This window comes from Periplaneta americana, chromosome 6 (assembly GCF_040183065.1).
Source record: "Periplaneta americana isolate PAMFEO1 chromosome 6, P.americana_PAMFEO1_priV1, whole genome shotgun sequence".
NCBI lineage: Eukaryota > Metazoa > Arthropoda > Insecta > Blattodea > Blattidae > Periplaneta > Periplaneta americana.
The window spans coordinates 147,340,864-147,365,308 of record NC_091122.1 but is presented as its reverse complement, the minus strand read 5'-3'; the positions used below and the strand labels follow the sequence as shown (position 1 = coordinate 147,365,308).

At 36.0% G+C, this 24,445-nt stretch overlaps 1 protein-coding gene across 3 annotated transcripts in view; it reads right to left on the bottom strand.

Moving 5' to 3' along the window:
* The window catches only part of Lnk (SH2B adapter-like protein Lnk), a 59,889-nt gene that overhangs the window by 6,128 nt on the left and 29,316 nt on the right, over nucleotides 1–24,445 (bottom strand). Inside the window, exon 7 of one of the 3 annotated variants that reach the window (XR_011332718.1) lies at nucleotides 9,825–9,881. The exons of 1 other annotated variant lie outside the window; for it this stretch is intronic. Coding sequence is in view for 1 of the 2 variants with exons in the window: in XM_069829256.1 (XP_069685357.1) it covers nucleotides 24,026–24,061 (36 nt within the window). In the remaining variant the exon portion in view is untranslated. Of the gene's footprint in view, nucleotides 1–9,824; nucleotides 9,882–18,229; nucleotides 24,062–24,445 lie in introns of those variants that run through there. One more of the 3 variants, XM_069829256.1, reaches the window with a different exon arrangement.

Genomic DNA, 24,445 nt, shown 5'->3' with positions numbered 1-24,445 from the left:
AACCAGTTGACATTCATCGTCAACTTTGTGAGGTGTATGGTGATGATGCCATTAGTGATGGAATGGTCAACGAGGGCAGCGTCTCTGTGCATGACGAGCAGCGTACCAGTCGGCCATCTTTGATAAATGACAATTTGGTGCGTGCTGTCGATGAAAAAAATTCATGAGGACAGGAACAAATTGACCATCCCCTCCCTACAGCCCGGATTTGGCTCCGAGTGACTTTCATCTCTTCCTGCACCTCAAGAAGTTCCTCGGTGGTCAACGTTTTGATGGCGACGACACCCAAAATCTCATCTCGAAATTTGGCTGGGAACAAATTGACCATCCCCCCTACAGCCCGGATTTGGCTCCGGGTGACTTTCATCTCTTCCTGCACCTCAAGAAGTTCCTCGGTGGTCAACGTTTTGATGACGACGATGAAGTGAAAACAGCAGTGCAGGAGTGGTTCGCATCGCAGGCGGGCGAATTCTACAATGAGGGGGTAGAAAGACTTGTGCCACGACTCGATAAATGCCTCAATAATGGTGGAGATTATGTTGAGAAGTAATTGAAGTGTGGGGAATACACTGCAACAAAAATGGTTTGTAAATATCTTCCCGTTTACTTACTACACCCTTTTGAACTTACTTTAAGAACACGCCTCGTAGAATCTGAGTGAGATGAAGGTAATAATGCTAGCGAGATGAGTCCAGGGTCCAATGCCGAAAGTTACCCAGCATTTGCTCTTAATAGGTTGAGGGGAAAACCCTGGATAAAACCTCAACTTGTCTCAACCAGGATTTGAACCTGAGCCCGCTCGTTTCACAGACAGGCATGGTGTTACTCCACAGTGGTGGACCTCAAGATTGGAAACTGTGTAGGAAGATTATATGTATCCTAATTTCTTCTCATATTTTTGTTTCTTATCCAAACCAGTGCCTACACTATCATAAGACTTGGTAACTGCTAACCTATTCAGAAGTGCACCTTACCATATGGCAATCATGATCGTATATGCTGAACAAATAAGTAGTTAAAATTTAATAAACGACGAAAAGTTTCATACAAAATACTACAGCTACAGAAAACTATAACAAGACTGTATGTCTTAACATACTTACAGCAAGACACAGATCTATATGTGTTTTAAAAAGAAGGCAAAATACGTTAATTAAATGATGATAGTACCTGGCTTATACGACCAAAGAAAAACAATACAATCATAATGTGAACTGGGAAATTCTAAATTTAATTATGTTTAACATTCTGTAATAAGAAATAGAGCAAATTACGGAGAATGGTATCATGTAGATAAGTTTGACTTACCTTTAATCCAATCACTTTTCTTTTACCACAACAAAAATGAAAATTCAACTTACGCCAAGTGGCCTAAGCTTACAGAGACTGAGCTAGTAGCATATGCACTATGATTATACTGGGTGAGGCAAAACAGGCCATCTGACAGAACATTCTTCAGGCAAACGTTGCTTGGCTTGAAGGAGTACATAACGTGATATTAGTGGTTTTTGCATGTGTAGAGAAGATAATGAAAGTCAATTTCATACTTTTAAATGGATTGATATGATTTACTATTTACAGTTTAATAATGTGCTTGAAGAAGCATACAATATATTTTTTATGCTAAATTAATACAAATACAAATTCATACTATTATTGTCCAATTTATAGAGTTAGTCACACTTATAATAGATTGTATAGTTTAGGAGAAAATATATATTTTATATCAGTCTTAAACAATTCAAATATGCTTGTAATAAATTTCTGAAAATGATATAGCTTATATTACATTCATTTGTTTTGTATTGAGATTATCGTTGTATTAAGATTATCATTGTATTAGGGTTATTATTGTATTAAGATTATTACCGGTACTGCATTCATATTAACTTTGTTTTAAGATTTATATTTACTTTATTTTGACTTTGTTGTTCCTATATATTTTTATATATACATCTTGATTACACAACTTTTAACACTGTATCACTTCGGAATATGTATGGTAAGACTTTCCTGTGTTATATATATTTTTTTTATGTTTCTTGTATTTATATCATTAGATTGTCTTTGTCACCTTAACTTTGTAAATATATATACGTAATTTTTGTATTTAATAATAATATCTTAGTTATACGTGAACACTGTAATTGGTTGGCATGTTATGTTCACATCTTAAAATAAAATAAAACAAAACTGTGTTTCGAGAGTCATTCAACATAGTTGAAGATCAACATCTAAGAAAAATAGTTTACTTCAAGGAACAGGGACATTAAATAGCAAGAAGTATTTACATTCAACATAAGTGCTGCTACAATAACACAAGACATCCCACTGAACATATGGCAATCCATGTGGTATCAAGAAGACAGATGTCCTGCCCTTTCTGCATGGAGAATTAAGTGCTTCTTAATAGAAAATTTGAAGATCGTTAGATTGATTGGTCCAGACACACAAAATGGCCTGCACGTTCACCAGGCTTAACAACAATGGACTTTTATTTATGGGGAAAATTAGAACAAGTGTACCAAGAAGTACTGAAGAGCTCCGAAGACATGGAAGACTGTATAGCACAAGAGTGATCTGTGATAAGTCCAAATTAAATTCGACGTGGAGTATTGTACGCACAGAATCTCTTTACAGCATATATCAATGCTTAAAGTCATCATTTTGAACACATATTATGTTGTAAGATAGTTACCAAAATGTTTAATGTGTTCTCTGATAAAAGTATTGTTCATTATTCAGTGACTTCGAAAGACTCTCAAACATATCGTCATTGTTCCTGCAATAATTCCTATGTGCAAAATATAAAATTTTTCAGTAGGAAGAAAAAAACACATTTATTCATCCTATGGCAGCCATACATAGGACTGTGAATTCTTACATTTTCGGAACAAAGAAATATAATTACATATAGGAGATTTTATTATTTGCTGTATCACTATTTAAGTTATTTAACACAGCAAAAATCTTAAAATCGATAAATATGTCATGTAGGAGTTATTGCAGGAACGACAATGATATGCTTTGTATGCGTCTTCAAACACACTATTAAAAGGTAAATAATAAAACATGTAAATTAATTTAAAATAAGGAAGTTGACTTTCATATTATCTCCTCTACGCCTCCATCTATGAAAAAACTATCATATTCACATGTCCACTTTCAAGCCAAGAAACGTTTGTCTGAAGAATTTTCTTCTATAACTACAAATGGCCGTGTTATTCAGGTGGCCTGTTTTAAGTGCCTCACTCGGTATACTACTAAGTCTGAATGATATTATAATAATAATGTTGAAAGAGAATACTATTAGTAAACCATCTTAAGTGACTTCAATTTTATGGCTAGAGTGTCGTATTATTAATTTTCTATTCAATTACAAAGATTGTTCAGAAAAGATGACTTGATATGGCAATAATGAAAAATTTATTAAAGCAATTTAAGTTATTAAAAAACCAATAACAAAAGAACGTGGCATATTTTTTACATTCGAAGTAATTCATTCTGTAATAAGAAGGAATTGCATTAGAACAAAAATATGTGTATGGATTGAGACTGGTAAGTACTTTTAAATAAAGCTATGTATTTTATTTTCATTTTAATGGAGTAACAATTAGTGGTAATTATGAGTATTATCCAAGAAATTCTTCTGCGATTGCTTTGAGGGTCACATGACAGAATCTGCTAACACAACTGTGGGCAGTTAGAGGGCTGCTTAGTGGTAAGGTTTTAATTTAGATGCACTATAGTTTCCAATCTAGAATTCAGAGAAAGAGAAAATATGTAAGCAGAATTATATAATATTTCACGAAGATATGGTGTCATACACTTTCAGAGTTTACAAAAGTATGCCTACCTTTAGTTCACAATTACAGTCCATGGAAGCATTAATATATTAATAACACTAGTCAACAGCCTTTTTGTAACCAAAATGGAAACATGTGATCTTACATGATTTGTATATATTCAATTCGAATATATCACCAAAAAGTATCTATCAGGCTCTGTTTTTTGAGTTAAAAGCTATATATGAATGAAAACAAACATTAAAATTTGATATTTTCGTGCATGTTACTTAGTCTCAAAAACCGCCACTGATCACTGAAAAAATACTTTCGTCTTTCTGTAAGAACTTATATATTGTTCTATGAATAAGTGCGAGGCGAAAAATCATTGATGAATATAGGCTAGGTTTACCAAGGAAAGAGAGTAATGGAATCTGAGTGGTCCTTCAACATGTAGCTCAATATCCTATCTTTTCAGTCAAGCAGTTGTAAAGAAAGTGTGATTGGGTTAACAAGTGCGAATTTTGTCTATTAAAGAATTTTATTGTAGTGCTACATCTTTCAATTAATTTTTAACGACTTTATAAACACGGATAAAAACAAATTCATGACGGAAATTTCAGGATTTACTGATGATCATCATGCAAACAAATCGCCATTTACGTCCTGGTATCCCATGTGTCGGTCTGATTTTAAAGATGTATTCACGAGAGCTTTAATTTGGCACCAAAATCAGCATGCTAGCACATCGGAGTCACGATCATCCACGTCTTGCACATGAGCAGTGCCGACTCAAGGTCATGCTTGCATCGTAGTTGTATACCCGATTGAATGAGAGAAGTTATGGTGTTGGATTGGATCACCCTGCAAATGTTACATCGCCTTTTCCATCCTGGTACTCCATGTGTTGGTCTGATTTTAAAGACAGATTCACGTTAAAACGCTACCAGGGACGTTAAGACCCAGCTGTGATGGAGAATTAATGAAATCACTGCTGGTTTCTCTAAAGGAAAACGCCCGATTTGACCTACAAACGAGTCAACAAAATCATTTCTGATTCAAAGCTCATAGAGATTATTATTTGAAAACCTTTATATGCATTTTAAGTTAAAACCATATTAGTTTATAGTTTTTAATTAATAACTGCGATAAGAGTGAATTTTTAGGGATAATAACTGCATATCGGCGTGGGTGTTCTTAAATATACGCAAATTAATACATATTAGAGGGACATACCGATAACTCAGAAATGTGACCAACTCGATAAAGCAATTTGGATATTTTTCCTAATTCAGGAGCTCAAATTACCCTTTAATCAGGTATTTGGTCAGGTTATCGAAAAAAAGTTAAAATCTGTTGACTAGTGTAATTCCTATTTTATTTTATCAGAATCTGCTTCAGCTATGGCGGACGTTTAATATGAAATTTTAATTATGTGCCTGAATTCAAATGATTCTTTGTAAGGCAGTCATAATGAAATGGTGATGGGTGATGAATAATTAGTGATATGATGACACACAAATAGGAGTAACCCAAGAAAAACTGTCGAACACAGTCTATATCCATCATAAATTACATTAGATTTTAATCCATTCTCCGAAATTTAAAGCTGACACTCTAGCCATAAGGTAAGAGTGCGCCATTTCGTTTGTCTAGTGTCTCAAGACACTTTCCCATGTGATGTTCTATTTGCTAGAAAGCAAGTGATTTCTAAAAAAAAAAAAAAAAAAACCAAGGTGTTAGTTTAGGTAGCCAATGACTGAAGGCTCTTCTTATATTATACAACTTATTTTAATAATAATATCGTAACATATTTTATAATGGGGTGAATTAAAAACTATGCATATTAGTATATGTTCATGAAACTTGTATTGGTAATTAAAATTATCAAGCAGGTTATAGTCAGGTATCAATACTATGTGAGGGTACTGCAGAACAAAAGCAAATTACTAATCACAAAAGCATTAATGAACTGCCACACAGAGGTAACAGAAACATTTCTAATTGTAAGCAGGACATTATAAGAAAGGCTGACATATTAATTACCCTTTGTGTTGTTCTACATCCAAGCAGTGCTTCAAGGAAACACACGTACTTTGGTGCAGATTGCAACATGCAGTGGTCTCTCCAACCATGATCAAACTATTAAATTTATATTTTTATTGCTAGAAATTAAATGTTTTAATGGAAAATAGATTAATGACTGTGATATAACGACTGCTGTATATAACGATTTAAACGAACACAACATGTCAGCACGAAAATGTCAACATTTATAGAATTCTTCACAACATAATTATTTAAAAATAAATTATTTTATTGGAGTTCATATTTTACATTTTAATTTTCCTTTATGCAGGGAACACAAATATTTATAGCAATATATTAGGTGTAACTTATAAAGGTGCCAGATGCAACAAAGGTTTTTGGTAGAAATCACCTCATGTGTGCTTTCAGCTGTTAACCTTCTGCTACCAAGGGGGCTAATAGAATTACCCTACTAATGATTTTTAAGCACTGTTTCCATTTTGTCCATATTTATTTTTTAAACTCCTTGTATTTGTCTGTTATATATCTACTAACATTTTGAAATAAGAATTACATAAATCATCTACTTTAAGAAGTAATTCACTTTATTCATGTGAGATGATCTTGTTACCTCCTTGGTATCTGTGTCATGAAAATTTCAGGATATTAAATTCAATCTGTAGCTTAATTTTCTTTATGCTCAACCATGCCGAAATGTAGTAATTATATACCTGGTAGTAGCCCTTTAATGCACCTCATTAAAGTACACCTATTCATTATAATTCAGTTGTTCAGCCAATGACAAATCACCTTTGTACCGTTATAAACCCGCCAGTATCGATTATTCTCGGATATGCAATCGAAAGACAATTAGCAAAAAATCACGAGGCTGGAAATCCAATACTGTCGCAGAAGGTTATGTTCTGTTACTATAATAATTAGCGTTAATTGTAAATAATATTGAAATAAATTCAATTTGTCATCTCGTTTTTCAATTCTAAATCAATTTCCAGGTTATATCAAGACTAATGTTCTCTAGGTTATATCAAGGTCAATGATATTCGTGCCGCGGAAAAAATCAATACTTTCGCGTGTGCGCACATCTCACAATTAAGCTCAGTTCCGTTCGTCACTACATAATCATAACATAAAAACTTATGAATAATTTCAAGTTAGAAATATGGTCGAGCATAAAAAGTCGTATGAAACTTTCCTATAATGGTAATTAAGACGCTCGTATGAAAATTATGAAACTCACTTGCGCTCATTTCATAAACAAACATACTCGCGTCTTAATTACTGCCATTATAGGCTCGTTGCATAATGTACTATTATTTCTGATTTTATCTGGTTACAAATTATTTTCTTTCGTATTATTTATGTCATTATTCATATTGTTATATACAAGGCGACTCATATTTATGTACAACTTTTTATTACACTGTAGTAGCGAAACCAATCAGGTTAAGTGACCCAATCCACCACTAAAATGTACCGTGTTCCGTATCATTAAAAGCACAAAAGAAGCTGTCATTTTATTTTACTTCATTGTGTTCTCAGTACAGTCCGAAACATTTAATGTAATCAGAAAAATGTAGTTTAATCTTAAAACATTAACCATGGCCACAAGACTGTCTGTGTGCAGTCGAACATGAATTGCTGCTCAAATGGAGGTGTGGCAGTCCCCAATTATGGTGCAGAGATGGTAGAGAATGGTGAAAGGAAGAAATGCGATGCTGGACTACAAGACCATCAAGAGACTTCACGCCAACTTGATTCGCACTGGCTGTTACGCAACAGAAGAGTGCTGGCTGACCAAAAACAGTGATCACAGAGGAGGCCAAAGCAGCCACTATTGAGGCCTTCCAGAGAAGTCCTAAGAAATCCATTCGACAGTACCAGCGGGAATCTGGTGTATCCTATGGGTTCGTGCAGTGGTTGCTATAGGAAATGAATTGGCGGCCATGGAAGCCACACTTTGTGCAAGCTCTGTCATGTGAGGACTGTGATATCAGAATGGAGTTTGCGGAGTCTCTTCTAGCATGGATTCAAGAGGAACCTAACCTTTTGCGACACATTCTATGGTCAGACGAGAGGAGTGTGGCTGGGTGCCAAATGAAATGCTTGTGAGAGCAGTACAGAACGTTCAGCCATGTCTGGAAAAATGTGCAGCAAATGCTGGTGCTTATATCGAATTTTAATATTGGTGGAATTTTAAGCAATCCTAATGACTGGACTATTAGTTTATGCTATTTTGATCCTGTCATGTTAATTCATTTACTTGTGATAAACGAATAAAAAGTTGAACATAAATATGAATCGCCCTGTATATTATCATGACCTTTGATTTCCAAATTTTTTTTATTCCTGCGTGTTATGGTTATTCTAAAAGCGATTTTGTTAGAAATAATTATTAGCCGACTTTCTTTTTTTCGATATGACCACTGCAGTATAGGTGGTGTTCAAATATTTGAATTTCAAAAAAGAACTACATTCTTTTTATTGAATTTACATGTTTATTTATTTATTTTTAGAAGTTCTTATAGATTTTTAAAACTTACAGATTTTTTTATAATTTTATTTTATTATAAACAAATCTTTTGAAGATGTTCATGGTTGTACAGACTGCATTCCAATATTTAAATTTCAACAAATAACTGAAAAGATTTCCAATTTATATTATAGTACTGTAACATTTTTAGATTATAGCTATGTTGTCCACTATGTCCAAACTACAGTATGGCTTTGAGGAGTTTGTCTTGGAATGGAAGTGAAATTTTGTTTTATTTAATTTACATTTTTATTTATTTATTTTTAGAAGTTCCTATAGATTTTTTTATAACTTACAGATTTTTTTTATAATTTTGCTTTATTATGAACAAATCTTTTGAAGATGTTCATAGCTGTATAGATTGCATTCCAATATTTAAATTTCAACAAATAATTGAAATGATTTCCAATATATGTTATAGTACTGTGACATTTTTAGATTATAGCTATGCTGTTTTTTTTAATAGGTTATTTTACGACGCTTTATCAACAGCTTAGGTTATTTAGTGTCTGAATGAGATGAAGGTGATAACGCCGGTGAAATGAGTCCAGGGTCCAGCACTGAAAGTTACCCAGCATTTGCTCATATTGGGTTGAGGGAAAACCCCGGAAAAACCTCAACCAGGTAACTTGCCCCGACCGGGAATCAAACCCTGGCCACCTGGTTTTGTGGCCAGACGCGCTAGCCATTACTCCACAGGTGTGGACAGCTATGTTGTTCACTATGTCCAAACTAGAGTACGGCTTTGAGGAGTTTGTCTTGAAATGGAAGTGAGGCAAGTTCAAATTTACTATTTATATTGGTGTGTTATCTTACAGTGTCACCAGTAACATATCTAAAGTTTTTAAATTTTGTATACATTTTCAACAATATGGAATGAAACTTTAGAACCAGCCTGCATTTTTAAAAATAGGACGATTATTTGACATTTTTACATTTTTTGGAGAGCTACAGTCAATAATACATAAATTGTTAAATATTCTAAATTCTTAACAAATATTGGTATATGATTTTGATGGGAGTAATTGTATTAACCCCATTGATATTAGTAAATTGTAATAAACCTTGGTAGCAGGAGGGTTAATTGTGAATTTTAAAGGATACAAATTTTTTTTTTATATAATTCTTTGAGAATATTTTTGATTTAAGAAATAAAACAAAATAAAAAAATTAAATTCGTGAAATATATAGCAATCAAACTACTTTGAAGGACTATGCTCAAAAAATTAATTCACTGCCCATTTCTGTGGTCCTCTTCAATGATCATGGAGGGAAACGCCATACAAAAGCTCAATGTTTCAGGAAAATTCCAACACACACAACCTAACAGATACTGCAGAACAATCTACATAATGTAAGTGTAACAAATGTACAACAAGCCACTTACATCGTCTGTGTTAGTACCGGGTTTACACTTATGTTAAGGAGGTTCATTTTGCGTTGTTTTAAAATTTACTCACATTATCAAGTCCAAAGTTACAGGCACCAATTGTATCGACCACTGCGCGGGCTCACACCTATGGATGGGATGCAACCATTAGCACAACACACAATGTAAGTGGCATGTCCTATACTGCAGGAAACAAGTGTGCATCCAGATCTGGTCGTTTTGCAGAATTTGTGCACATCTTCAGTAGTATGAATTTAACACAGCACTGCAGATATTTACACCTTTCAACATGTATCGTTTAGTTGTGTAGATTAATCCAGGTTATTACTGTTTTCTATATTAATACTGATGATTTTACAATGAACACTAACTTCCTCAGAAACATAAAAGCTTCAACTCTTATATACACTGGTTTATCTACATAAGCTCTAATATTCTAGGACTGGTTTCATCGACAGATGTTAAAAAAATACTAACTCGTTTGTTAACAATATGTCAACAAGTTAGCAATTTGTTAATAATCTTGCATTTCACAAAGCTTTTCCAGCAAAATGTTGGATAACATCTTGTTATCCTTTCCGAGAATTACGAACTATGCTAGTTTAAAAGGAACTAGCTTACCCGTAGGTTTTCTGAAAGTATTTCATTGTGCTTTACACAAGACTGATAAAAGTGGACAGTGGAAACATGAAGAGAAATCGAGGCACTAATTTTACGGCATTCCTTCTTGAATGGAAAAAGAGATATAGTACGAGGCGCGTCCATAAAGTAACTTTCCCACTCGTCCCACAGCTAGCAAACCATATGTTGCGCGAAACGACTGCGTGTACGTGATAGAGTAATGTCCTGGCATGGCGCATGTCCTAGCGGAACTTCCCGAGTGCTCTCAGTAGCTTCGTGGCATTGGTTGAAGATGGATGGTCCTATTCCAGGTCACGCTGCATGTGAAGTGCGATCAGTGATAAAGTTTTTGAATGCACAGGGCATAGCGCTGATTGAAATTTATCGTCAGCTGTGCCAAGTCTATGGGCCTAACGACATGAGTAAGCAGATGGTGCATTGCTGGTGTAGACAATTTTCAGCAGGATGCCAAAATGTGCATGGCGAGGAGCGCAGTGGGAGGCCAACCATTATCACAGACGACCTTGTGCAGCAACGCACCATCTGCTTGCTCATGACATTAGGCCCATAGACCTGGCACAGCTGACGATAAATTTCAATCGGCGCTATGCCCTGTGCATTCAAAAACTTTATCACTGATCGCACTTCACTTGCGGCGGGAGCTGGAATAGGAGCGCCCATCTTCAACCAATGCAACAGAACTATTGAGAGCACTCAGGAAGTTCCGCTAGTGCATGCGCCATGCCAGGACATTACTCTATCAAGTATACACAGTCGCTTCACGCAACATATGGTTTGCTAGCTGTGGGATGAGTGGGAAAGTTACTGTATGGACGTGCCTCATATAAGAATTGTAGCTAAAGTGATGAGTGGCAGAAAATAAGAGAGAAAATGTCAAATGTATTGGTCTGTGTTGCTGTAGATGCAGAAACCTTACAAACAATTCAACTAACAGTAGTTTCTGAAATTCTGGCAGACTTCAACCATTACATTAAAACAGCCTGTGACATAAAATCGAAATGAATAATTTCAAGGGAAAAATTGTTCTGGAGCCAGATATCGATCCCGGGACCTCTGGTTGAATGTACCAGCGCTCTACCAATTGAGCTACCCGGGAACTCCACCCGACACCGTCTCAATTTTTCCCTTTATATCCACACAACTCGCATGGGCTGACGAAATGCCAGAGACCCACATCAAGTGCACACAACCTCTGTGTGACTTGGAATTGTGGTTTTCTGTTAACGTACACAGTGACGTGTCGGGTGGAGTTCCCGGGTAGCTCAGTTGGTAGAGCGCTGGTACGTTCAACCAGAGGTCCCGGGATCGATACCCGGCCCTGGAACAATTTTTCCCTTGAAATTATTCAAATCTGCTTTACAGGGAGCTTTACCTGAAAGACTAGATTTGCATAAAATCAAAAGTTAGAATATCTGCAATATAGGAGAGAGAGAGAGAGAGAGAGGTTTGTTTCTGTTATGCAGATGATGTAACCTCTCGAATTTCGTTCAATATTCTGTATGTTATTAAATTTATTAATGACTGATGAAGCAGAATTTTTGTCAAATTCGGTGTTAAAATACCATTACAAGCTGTTAAATGTTAACATCTGTTGGTGAAACTGGACCTAGGTGTTATAATTATTTTACAACGGAATGTTAAATTCTCTGTAAATGTAGCACATGATATTCAAGAGACCACTGGTTATTTTTCCAACTTGCTATTTAAATTTATTTACAAAGACATGAGATTAAGGCATTATGTACAGATGTGTAGGAGGACTTCTTAACTTTTCGACATACTTCATTAGTAATGTAAGTAAAATCAGAAAGCATGATTCTGTTATGATGAAACAAAGTTTATCCTCATTAGAGTTAAAATATACATATTACATACACATAATAACAGCAGTTAGGCCTGACTAGATAAAAAAAAAATATCCAATTATATTTACTTTTAGTGCTTCCAACATAAATAGTTCTAAGAAATTGTTCCTTTCTTTTATAAACACTTAGTATTTATAAATATAAGAAAAAATCAGCACAAAGAAATTGTATATATTGTACTGTATAATGTACGTATGGCTGTCCAATTTACGACATATGAAATTATGTTGCTTACAAATTCTAAACAAGCAACACGCATTTTATTGCCTTCAATTTTAATTTTTCATTATACATTTCAGTCAAGAACTTCTTAATTTTAATTATGACCAATTAAATTCAAGTTTATATAAGTCCTAAAGATACTAAAAAAATGTTCTCTATCATAACTAACATTTTAGCATACATTCTCATCAAACAAACTTTTAAAAGCATTAACACAATGTAACAATGGATGTGCCTATCTGTCATTCACCTGCTTTTAAATAATTCAGAAATGAATACAGAAGTTACGAATGATGTACCACATATCAAAAATGCAAACAAAGTGTTGCTGAGAAATACTAATGTCATTTAACATAAAAACTTCTGGAAACAAAGTAACAATGTAAAGAAACAATAATTACTTTCTCCTGAGAAGTGTAAAGAGCTGTAAAGGCTCAGGAACAGAACCAAGAGTGTAATCTATTATTATTATTATTATTACTACTACTATATGATTATGTCATGACCAGAATATTGTACGAAAAAGAAACATAAAAATTGGATATTTATCTTTCGAAGAGGTGGAAAAATTCAAATATCTTGGAGCAACAGTAACAAATGAGGGGTTCATAACCAGAGTGGACCAAGTCCATTTGGAACAGTTCTGAGATATTGAGTCTTAAAGTTCCTGGCTCACGCTTAGCAACCTTCACCTTCCATAGGAAATGCTGCCCTCTGTGAAGTAACAAATGAGTTATGGACTTTGTTTGTTATGGCAATGAATAAATCTAAGTTTTCTTCATCCGAGATTGTATTAATCCAAAACTGATCACTGGTGGGCTTGGTCCACTCTGGTTGTGAGCCCCTCAAATATAAATAATACTCGGGAAAAAATTAAACGCAGAATAAATATGGAAAATGCCTGTTATTATTCGGTTGAGAAGCTTTTGCCATTCAGTCTGTTCTCAAAAAAGGTGAAAGTTAGAATCTATAAAAGTTATATTAATGGTTCTTCTGTATGGTTGTGAAACTTGGACTCTCACTTTGAGAGAGGAACAGAGGTTAAGGGTGTTTGAGAATAAGGTGCTTAGGAAAATATTTGAGGGATAAAGTTACAGGAGAATGGAGAAAGTTACATAACGCAGAACTGCATGCATTTTATTCTTCACCTAATATAAATAGGAACATTAGACGTTTGAGATGGGCAGGGCATGTAGCACGTATGAGCGAATCCAAAAATGCATACAGAGTGTTAGTTGGAAGGCCGGAGGGAATAAGACCTTTGGGGAGGCCGAGACGTAGATGGGAGGACAATATTAAAATGGATTTGAGGGAGGTAGGATATAATGGTAGAGACTGGATTAATCTTGCACAGGATAGACCAATGGCGGGCTTATGTGAGGGGTGCAATGAACCTCCGTGTTCCTTAAAAGCCATAAGTAAGTATTATTACTACTACTCCCTCTGTCCCATAATAATTGTCCGGTATGCCGAAATGGTATTACAGTAATTACAGACGACGGGGCAAACGAGAAGTGCACACATTAGGAGAAGCGCAGTAGATCAGTGCACAAGGTTATGCAGAGGAATAACGTGATCTTATCGAGACAAGCAATGCACACCACCCAGAAGATTACCGAAAGCGGGTATTGGTTTTCAACTCACCGGTATGGCACTGTATGCAAACCAGTGTAGCAAAGCAAGCTGGAAATCGTTAGTAGAGCATACTCCTGCAGTGAGTACGTACGTTTGAACAGACATGGACATCCTGGGAACACAACTGGCAGTAGTGAATGACAGAGGTAGCAAAAACCTTACAGACAGTGAAGGGAGGGGCTATAGGAGTTTTTGTTGAAAAACACTAGTATACGGCTGATGTAGTGAAGAAAGGTGCCATAACAGGTGCGGCCGAGAAATGTCATGCCAGTAAAAAATCAGCACGCTGCATTTGGGAATGGGGGCGGCAATCTTTGGAAAGTGGATCCATGCTCATCACCAAATTAATCCCAGCAATAAATTCAAAATGGCCTCCTGGACCGCGCACAGGGAGAATTCAGGTGTCAGTTCAGCAGGACAATGCGCGTCCGCATATCGCTCCCAATGACCGCACCTGGATGGACGCTGCAGCAGCCAGTGGAATCACTTTGGAACTCGTGTGCCAACCGACAAACAGTCTGGATATGAATGTTTTAGATCTGGGTTACTTCCGGGCAATTCAGTCTCTCCAGCATCAGGCAGCTCCACAAACTATTCAGGAGTTGATCGCCGTCATTGAAACAGCTTTCTCTCAGCTCACACGCGACAAGCACAACAACGTCTTCAACACTTTGCAGTCCAATCTCATTGAAATAATGAAAGTCAATGACGGGAACAACAAGATTCCCGATATGCAAAAGGGGCACCTCAACATCCTGCCTCCTCGCTTGGAGTGTCCTCGGAACATTTACGACGAGGCTACAGTAGCACTGCAGCAATAGGTCTGTGGTTCTAGGCAAACTGTTAGAATGACAACCTTCCCGGTCTAACAGGCAGTTTTTTCGTCTTTACTCGTAGGAGATTGTTTTTCTTTGTTTCACTTCTTGGTCAGTTTGTACTACTCCTGGAGTTAATAAAGTTGTAATCCTAGGAGTATTTATTTTCGGCTCAATGACTAGCCAATTTGTACTGATCCTGGAGTCATAAAGTTGTACAAGTAGTATTCATGTCCTTTTTTTGGTTGAATGATTGGCCAATTTATACAGATCCCAGACTAATAATTTTTTTCTTTTGCTAAATGAGTGACAATTTGTACTGATTCTGGAGTAATACAGTTGTATTACTCATTCGTGCGTTTCATTTTGCTCCTATGTAAACGCCAGTGTAAAATTATGGACATCGGAAAATTATTATGGGACAAGAAATAAAAGCGTACCGGACAATTATTATGGGACAGAGGGAGTATTATTTTTGCGCCAATACCTCAATTCCCTATTTTTGTACAAGGTCTTTAAAGATAATATAACCTGGGATTCTTTTGCAACAACGTTAGCTTTCATGTTCCTATGATATGTATTGGAACTCACAAACTTTTCTACAACAAAAATTTTAACTCTCTTTTCCCTCTCTGCAGATGCATTAGAACTGCTAACTTGTACAGCAGTAAATTTAATCCATTCATTTTATAAAATAAGAAAGATAATTTATTTTAACAACAAAAATCAACATACAAATTAATAATATTTACATTTTACAGAATTCTGCATAATTATAAAATATTATCATAATTATTATTGTTATGTTTTATCATCGTCATTAATTTTATTGTGTTATTATTGTAACTCTTTTCCTTTCCCATTACTAAAGATTTAAAAAAATGAGTATCAAACTATTAATTTATTGCCTAACCGTATCAGAAATCTAAACTCGTTTTATTCACACGATTCTGCCACACATTGTAAAAACTTTCGACAATAAAATAATCTGAGTACTGGTTAATCATTGTTTTATTATTATTATTACTATTATTATTATTATTATTATTATTATTATTATTATTATTATTATTATTATTAGAGCCTACATACTATTTAAGTATGATTAACTATCTTGATGAGATTGCAGACATACTAATAAGTTGTATGCATGCAAATAAAAACAATTTCAGTTTTGGAAAAACATGTAAAACTTCTAGGAAGCTACTAATTATCACATTATGAAGACATAAGCTATAGGATATGGGCAGATTAAACAAAATTTAATGAGAAGAAATTCTTTATTTTTTTTCGGGATTTAATAAAATTAGAAACTTCCCACACTGCAGCCACACATTCTACTCACGATCAACACTGCTGAAATGCATTATATTATATTCAAATACTGTACTGGCTCAAGAACTTCAGAGTACAGAAAGCATAATGAACATTCCTAATATTTTATTTACGTTTAGTTTTTCCTCTGTACAAAGAACGCAACATGCAGGATTATATCTTGTGTACTCTATCTAATTGTGGAGTAGCTTTAGTGTGAAATCATTCCCAGTCTGATAACAACATCCGTTATTACTTCCTCTTTCATGACCCATCTTCAGATTAAAACACAGTATTCAAATCAACTGCCATAAATTAAAATATTACAGAAAAAAATACCTTTATGAAAATATAACTTTATCATTCTTCTTTAGAGAGAATTTCATACTTAAAAACGTTTTAGGTATTTCAATATTTACAGAGTTCATAATTTACTAACATAGTAGTTTAAAGGCATGGTAGTCTGTACATAGTTTTATTGGTTGCCATTTTGTTTCAAAATGCGTAATACCGATTAGATTTAAGAGCATTTCTAGTGTCAGTGTTTGATTTCAGCAGCGAAACATTATAATTAGGGTCAGGAAGTTCATGCCCTAAAAACCTACTAAATATACATGCAAGTATGCCTTTAAAAATCTTAAAATATGCCAATAAATAGCCTATGCACTAATACAATTCTATATTTCTTGACATCACTAATAAATAATTAATAATAATAATAATAATAATAATAATAATAATAATAATAATATCATCAATAAAGGTAATAACTAGAGCCTGGACTTTCATGTAAATGCATGTTTTATACAGGGTGAGTCGTAATTAGGCACTATAAAGTATTGCAGAATATTTTATACACCAAAACAAACATATATTGTCTTATAAACGTACAGCCGATTCTGCATTGTTATCAAGATATGGCAACATTGCGTTATTTCAAAGCTAGTCTGCCAACAAAGAGTTTGTAATACTCACTAGAGACACATACCCGTGAGTGGCAGGCAAGGAAAATGTCACAAATTGAATCGGCTAGCATCCGCCATTAAAGGGAGTGTTTGCGGCGCAAAATTCGAAAACAGTACCACAATACATTGATGTAGCCTGGTGATAGACACTGTTTTAAACATCTTTTACCAAAGATGGATCGTGATTAAATAAATATGAATGGTAGAGGAACGCTATATTTATTGAAATATTATATGATTCATCTATGGCGATGTTAAAAAATAAATTATATGACCCATATATACTCGGGATAAATAAGTGAAATACTGAACAATGGAAATGCCAACATGAATTTTCAATATTACCAGTATTGTTTAAGACCATAATAATAGATATCTACTGTAATATTTAAAATAATCTATATTTTTGTCCTTTCATGCAAAGGAAGAGGAAGGTATATGGTGCTTAGAAAATGTTTAGTGGTGAAATATGAGATCATAAAAATTCTGGAAACAATGATTTAAAACAAAATAAGGATAAATTTTTATCATCATACAACAATCTATTAATTGTACAGTTGACGACCATAGATTAGAGGTCAGTACAGGCTTTTTAATGCAGCAGTAGTAGTAGTAGTAGTAGTAGTAGTAGTAGTAGGCTTATAACAACAGTAGGCCTAGTAGTAGAAGTAATAGTAGGCTTAGTATTAGTGGTATTAGTAGGCCTAGTAGTAGTAACATAATAGAGGCCTAGTAGTAGTAGTAATAGTAGGCCTATTAGTAGTAGTAACAGTAGGTCTAGAAATAGTGGTAACAGTAGGCTTAGTAGGTAGTGGTAATAGTAGGCCTATGAATAGTGGTAACAGTAGGCTTAGTAGATAGCAGTAGTAACAGTAGGCCTAGTAGTACAGTAGCAGTACGCCTAATAGTAGTAACAGTAGGCCTAGTAGTAGTGATAATAGTAGACCTAGTAATAGTGATATTAGTAGGCCTAGTAGTAGTGATATAATAGAGGCCTAGTAGTAGTAGTAGTAGTAGTAGTAGTAGTAGTAGGCCTAGTAGTAGTAGTAACAGTAGGCCTAGAAATAGTGGTAACAGTAGGCTTAGTAGGTAGTAATAGTAACAGTAGGCCTAGTAGTAGTAGTAATAGGCCTAGGAATAGTGGTAACAGTAGGCTTAGGTAGTAGTAGTAACAGTAGGCCTAGTAGTATTAAAATAGCAGTAGGCCTAGCAGTAGTGGTAATAGTGCCTAGTATTAGTGATGTTAGTAGGCCTAGTAGTAGTAGTAATAGTAATACTAGTCCTAGTAGTAGTAGTAACAGTAGGCTTAGGAATAGTGGTAACAGTAGGCTTAGTAGGTAGTAGTAACAGTAGGCCTAGTATTGGTGCCATTAATAGTGGTAGTGGTGGTATTAGGCCTAGTAGTGGTGGTAATAGTAAGTCTAGTATTAGTAGTAATAGTAGCCCAAGTATTGGTGGTATTAGTATGCCTACTAGTAGTGGTGGTGGTAATAAATTGGTTGCCATCGGCTATACTTTCAACAATAAACTACAAGTACATATTGTACTAAACGGGAACATAAATGATTTCATTTATTCTGAAACAAAACAGTTTTATACAGATGCTGTCTGAGGATTTTCTTGTGCACTTTGCTATTACAATCTATTGTAATATGATGGCACCTAACCAATACATACATTGTTGAAATAAACCGTATAAACCTGATTAATGTGTTTCTGGAAAAACTTTATCCAAGAAATGTTCCGACATTCTGTAAACACATTCAAAGGTGGAACTGCATTTAGAATATTCTTTCAATGCTTTCCTGGGCATCCTACAATAGTAAGCTATGTTAGAACAATTATTTGCGGCGCAGTATTTCACCATTTTCTTATTATTTCCCTTCAAGTGTACTCATATACACTCATACTCCTCAAATTAGCATGAACTGCTCGCAATCCCGGCGAAGTATCAACTCCCTTTAATGGCAGCCAAACAGCGGTTCAATTTTGTACACTACACTAGCGCCGTTGGTGTCTCTAGTTATATATTACAAACTCTTTGTCTGCCATTACCCATGGCCAAAATCGGAACTAACAGTCGGTGTTGTTTTGTGGTTAAAAAAAAAATTATTCATAGTTGGCCATGTCTTGTAGTTATGGTGGTGTTTTGTTGAATCCTGATGTTGAATATTGTAACTGAGATTAATGTTATTTTTACTTTACTGACTTGCATAACATAACAGTTGGCACTAATACACAAACAGTGATCTTCATTTACAGTGAAGTAAGAAACAATTCCACTATATTAGTGCTGTTATGTTATGCAATTCAGTAAACTAAAAACCATAACTAAAGACATGGCCAACTATGAAAACATCTCTTTTTAACCACAAAACAACACTGATTGCTAGTTCCGATTTTAGCCACAGGTAACTAGCTTTGATATAACGCAATGTTGCCATATTGTGATAACAATGTAGTATCGGTTATACATTTATATGACAAAATATGTTTGTTCTGGTGTACAGAATATTTTGTAATACTTTATGGTACATAATTATGACTCATTCTGTATATTTTTTGTAACTCTCCAGGTTTCCCACTCATTACATTAGCTCCGCCATTAACACAGCGCAATTAATTTATGTGGTTCAATAACTGCCTGAGTCTACTATTACACAGACACCAAACAAAAGTAGGATATTTTGAAAATGTTATACACTTCTGTTTACAGAAATTACAACACTAAGAAAAGTTTCTGATATTGTTGAAGGTTAGTTATGTACGATAGTTATTCCAATTATACATATACCAAGCAAATAAATAATAGTACATTATGCAACGAGCCTATTACGATAGTAATTAAGAAGCGAGTATGGATGTTTATGAAACGAGCGCAAGCGAGTTTCATAATTTTCATACGAGCTTCTTAATTACCATTATAGGCGAGTTTCATACGACTTTTTATGCTCGACCATATTTCTAACTTGAAATTACTGTATTCAGATGTATACATTTTATTTGTATCTGACAAGATCGGAAGTGACCTTATTCTAGGTCGTGAATTGTGACATGTGCGCAGACGCGAAAGTATTGATTTTTTCTGAGGAACAATAATGTCATTGACCTTGTGTAATCCCGTTAAACTTGGTATAACCTTGACTATTGAATTAGACACTGAAAAACGAGATGACAAATTGAATTTATTTGAATATTATTTACAATTAACGCTAATTATTATAGTAACAGAACATAACCTTCTGCGACAGTATTGGATTTCCAGCCTCTGTGACTTTTCGCTAATTCTCTTTCGATTGCATATCCGAGAATAATCGATACTTGCGGTTTTATAACGGTACAAAGCTGACTTGTTATTGGCTGAAGACCTGTAAGCTGAGTTCTCATTGGCTGAAAACACCTGTACTTTAATGAGCTGCTACCAGATGTATAATTACTACATTTCGGCATGGTCGAGCATAAAATAAATTAAGAATAAATTTATGCATTTAAAAGGGAAATGTATTTTTTACTGCATAGTTGCACGCATATTTTCAGGCTTTTTAGTGCATAAAGTTCTGTGGTCTAGTGATTACAATTTCAGAGAAATATGTGACAACTCACTCGGTAATGGCAAGTTAAGAACTTTGCCGTTGCAAAAAATAAATAAATATAAAAAATAACCAGTTTACTTCTATTACCATTGCCTACTAGTCAAACAAAAGTTGTAATATTGGTTCACATTTTAGTAATGTTTAAAAAAATTCAATTGCTTCATGGACCACCAAATGTTCCAAAACAAGCTATCACAAGCAGCTTCCTGACTTGGAGTCATCCAAGCCTTGTGTGCAGTGCTGTACAAAGTGGCAATCGGACCGGATCAGTGTCAGATCCATGGCCTTAGCCTTAAGCCTGGTCCAGACATCTATCATCATATCCCACCTCCCTCAAATCCATTTTAATATTATCCTCCCATCGACGTCTCGGCCTCCCCAAAGGTCTTTTTCCCTGCGGCCTCCCAATTAACACTCTATATGCATTTCTGAATTCGTCCATACGTGCTACATGCCCTGCCCATCTCAAACGTCTGGATTTAATGTTCCTAATTATGTCAGGTGAAGAATACAATGTGTGCAGTTCTGTGTTGTGTAACTTTCTCCATTCTCCTGACATTTTACTTGCATATGCTTTTATTACAAGTAAGAAGGAGTGTGTGTACTGTAAAACTGAGTGATTTTTGGAACTGAACGAAGACTGAACACCAATTTGGAGGCATTTAGTTCTAAAAATTGCTCAGTTTTATGGTTCACGCACTCCTACTTGCTTGCAACTAAAAGCATGTGCAAGTAAAACGTCACAAGCTGTTGCATCTGAATCGGGTTTTGCACTGACCCTATTGTGCATCCTATATATGATAGCCTGAGTAGTATTCGTGAATCCAATGCTGACAGACAGGCCATCCTACCTCAGTCCTGACAGAGTCCTCAGATGAGTACCTAATAAGCCCAAGTGTGCAGAGCCCCAAGCTCTTCAGCATCAGAAACAATACTTTTGCCTACTTTTAACTATAGATCTATCACTTTGTCGTAGCAGTCCGTTGTTTCGGAGTAAGTGCCGGATTGAGTGATGCATGAAGTGTAAATATAAGCAAAGATAGTCTGATGTAGAATGTAATTAAAATCCTGTTCACACACATGATAAATACTCTTTATATGGATCGATGTTATCCGGACTAAAGGGCCGTGGTCTATTGGCGCTGTTGCTACCATATGTTTCGTCTGCTGCTGCAGCAGACATCATCAGTGGTGTGGCACATGGGAGCACAAAGATCTTCTTAGCATGCTGAGAACGACTGGGACTGTGGCTGGTTGCCTTGCGGTATTTAAGGTCGTCTATTGGTGCTGTTGCTACCATATGTTTCGTCTGCTGCTGCAGCAGACATCGTCAGTGGTGTGGCACATAGGAGCACAATGATCTCGTTAGCGTCCTGGGAACGACTGGGACTGTGGCTGGTTGCCTTGCTGTATTTAAGGTCAGGATGGATCGTGGCACGAGTTGTCGCTGCGGTCCACACTGTTGGCTGATGTGTTGTGATGAGCTACCGTCGTGTTTGGCTGTTGTATGAATGGTTTAATGCTTGTGTTTCTCAGGGCTGGGTACCATGCTTGGCTGACTTTAAGGCCTTCTTCCTTCTGATTGAAGTTATTCTTGTGTTTGTAGATTTCAATGGCCTCTCAATGTAATCTGGCATAGAAGTGTGGCATCCCACTTAGGATTTCAGTGTCCTCGAACCTGATGTACTCCCCCTCTTTATACGCGTGTTTGGCTACTACTGACTTATCTATGTGCCTAGGCGGCAGTTTCTTCTATGTTCAGAAATTCGGGTCTTGAAACTACGTTGAGTCGTCGCTATGTATACTGAGCCACAGGAGCACGGGATCCTGTATACTTCAGTAGTCGATAATCGGTCACGTTTGTCCTTAGCCGAATGTAACCAACTGCAGGTCTGTTTTGTTGGAAGGAAGACTGTCTCTACGTCGTGTTGTTTTAATAGCTTGCTGATGTGATCTGTGACCTGTTTAAACTACGACAGGAATACGGTGCCTCTCTTGGTGGGGCCTTAACTCGGACTGGACAGTGCATGCAATCTAGGTTTCAAGACTCTTTTGATCTCTCTTGCAGAATAGCCGTTGGCCTCCAGTGTAGATCTAAGATGGCCGATTTCTTGATAGAGGTGTTGTGGATCGGAAATCCGCTTGGCCCGGTCGAACAAAGTTTTCGTCATCGTTTGCTTCTGTCTTGGGTGATGGTTAGAATCTTTGTGTAAATAGCGATCTGTGTGCGTGAGTTTTCTGTAAGCTTTGTGACTGAGGGAACCATTCTCCTTTCTGCAGACCGCAAGGCAACCAGCCACAGTCCCACTCGTTACCAGCACGCTAAGGAGATCTTTGCGTTCCTGTGTGCCACATCACTGATGATGTCTGCCACAGCAGCAGACGAAAAGTACAGTAGCAACAGCGCCAACAAACCACGGCCCTTTAGCCCAGATAACATCGATCCATATAATGCTGGCCGTGAAAGCCTACATTCCAAGATAAATATTCTTTGTTAGTATTGTAGTATTATAAGTAAGGGAGGTGGAAGTAAACTTTTTTTGCCTCACATGCTTAAACCTCCTGACTTCTTATCTCAACCAAATCTGAAAAATAACAAACACATCACAGCAACAAGGACATAAGAGAGCTGCTACCATAAAGTGGAACACCTATACTGCAGATGATAGATGAAAGAGGAGGAGGTAGAGAGTGTTGGTGGAATGGGGTAACTCGAGAAAATCCCTTTGCAATGTGTGCTTTGTCCATCACAACTTGGCTGGGGATCGAACCTGAGCTGCTTGGATGGAAGACCATAGCGCAATCACTGAGTCACATATGCGGCCAAAGTGGCAATGCTGTAACCCTTTCACCTCAAACACTAATTTTAAAATATTTGTAACTTGGCAATACATTTTGAAAGTCCTATGCCTGTAGCATCGTGGTCTAAGGTATGATGCTTCAACTCGATGGAATGGGTGCTGTTTCTAGTCCTCAGTGGCCAGTATACGGACGGGACTGGTACCCATCCAGCATCGTGATGAATTTAGAGAGCTATGATAGGTAGTAAAATCCGGTTTCGAAAATCAATTATAACAGCTAGGGGGATCATCATGCTGACCACACGATATCTCTGTTCTGGTTGGATGATCGTTCACTTCTGCTGAGGCCAGCAGTCAGATGGTCGGCCTTGGCCCTTCATGGGCTGTTGCACCATGGATTGCATCGGATCGGATGATCATTACCAAGTCCAAGTCCACAACTGATGTGGCATTGTCTAGAAGTGTACAATGTTATAAGTTTAATTTGATGACTATGAATTTCTATTTAAAAACTCCTGAAAAAGCAGTAGATGACATTTTGAAACCCGAAATTTATATGGAAAAGATTTACTCTTTTAAGAAAATTAGTATACAATTGTTCCAGTGTTCTTTAACTTATAATAAAAACATTTCCATATTCATATGTCTTTCTCTCGAGGAGGATATTTTATAAAGTTAGATTAATTATTAGAGTGTTTCCGCACCCTTGTTGTCTACTAAATGGCTAATGCTATGTTGACATCAGTAATGACGTATGTTCACATTTTGTATAACTTCGGAAAGAATCTTAAGGGATTGGTGCACGTGTTCCTCAAGCAGAGAGCAAAGAAATGCCAATG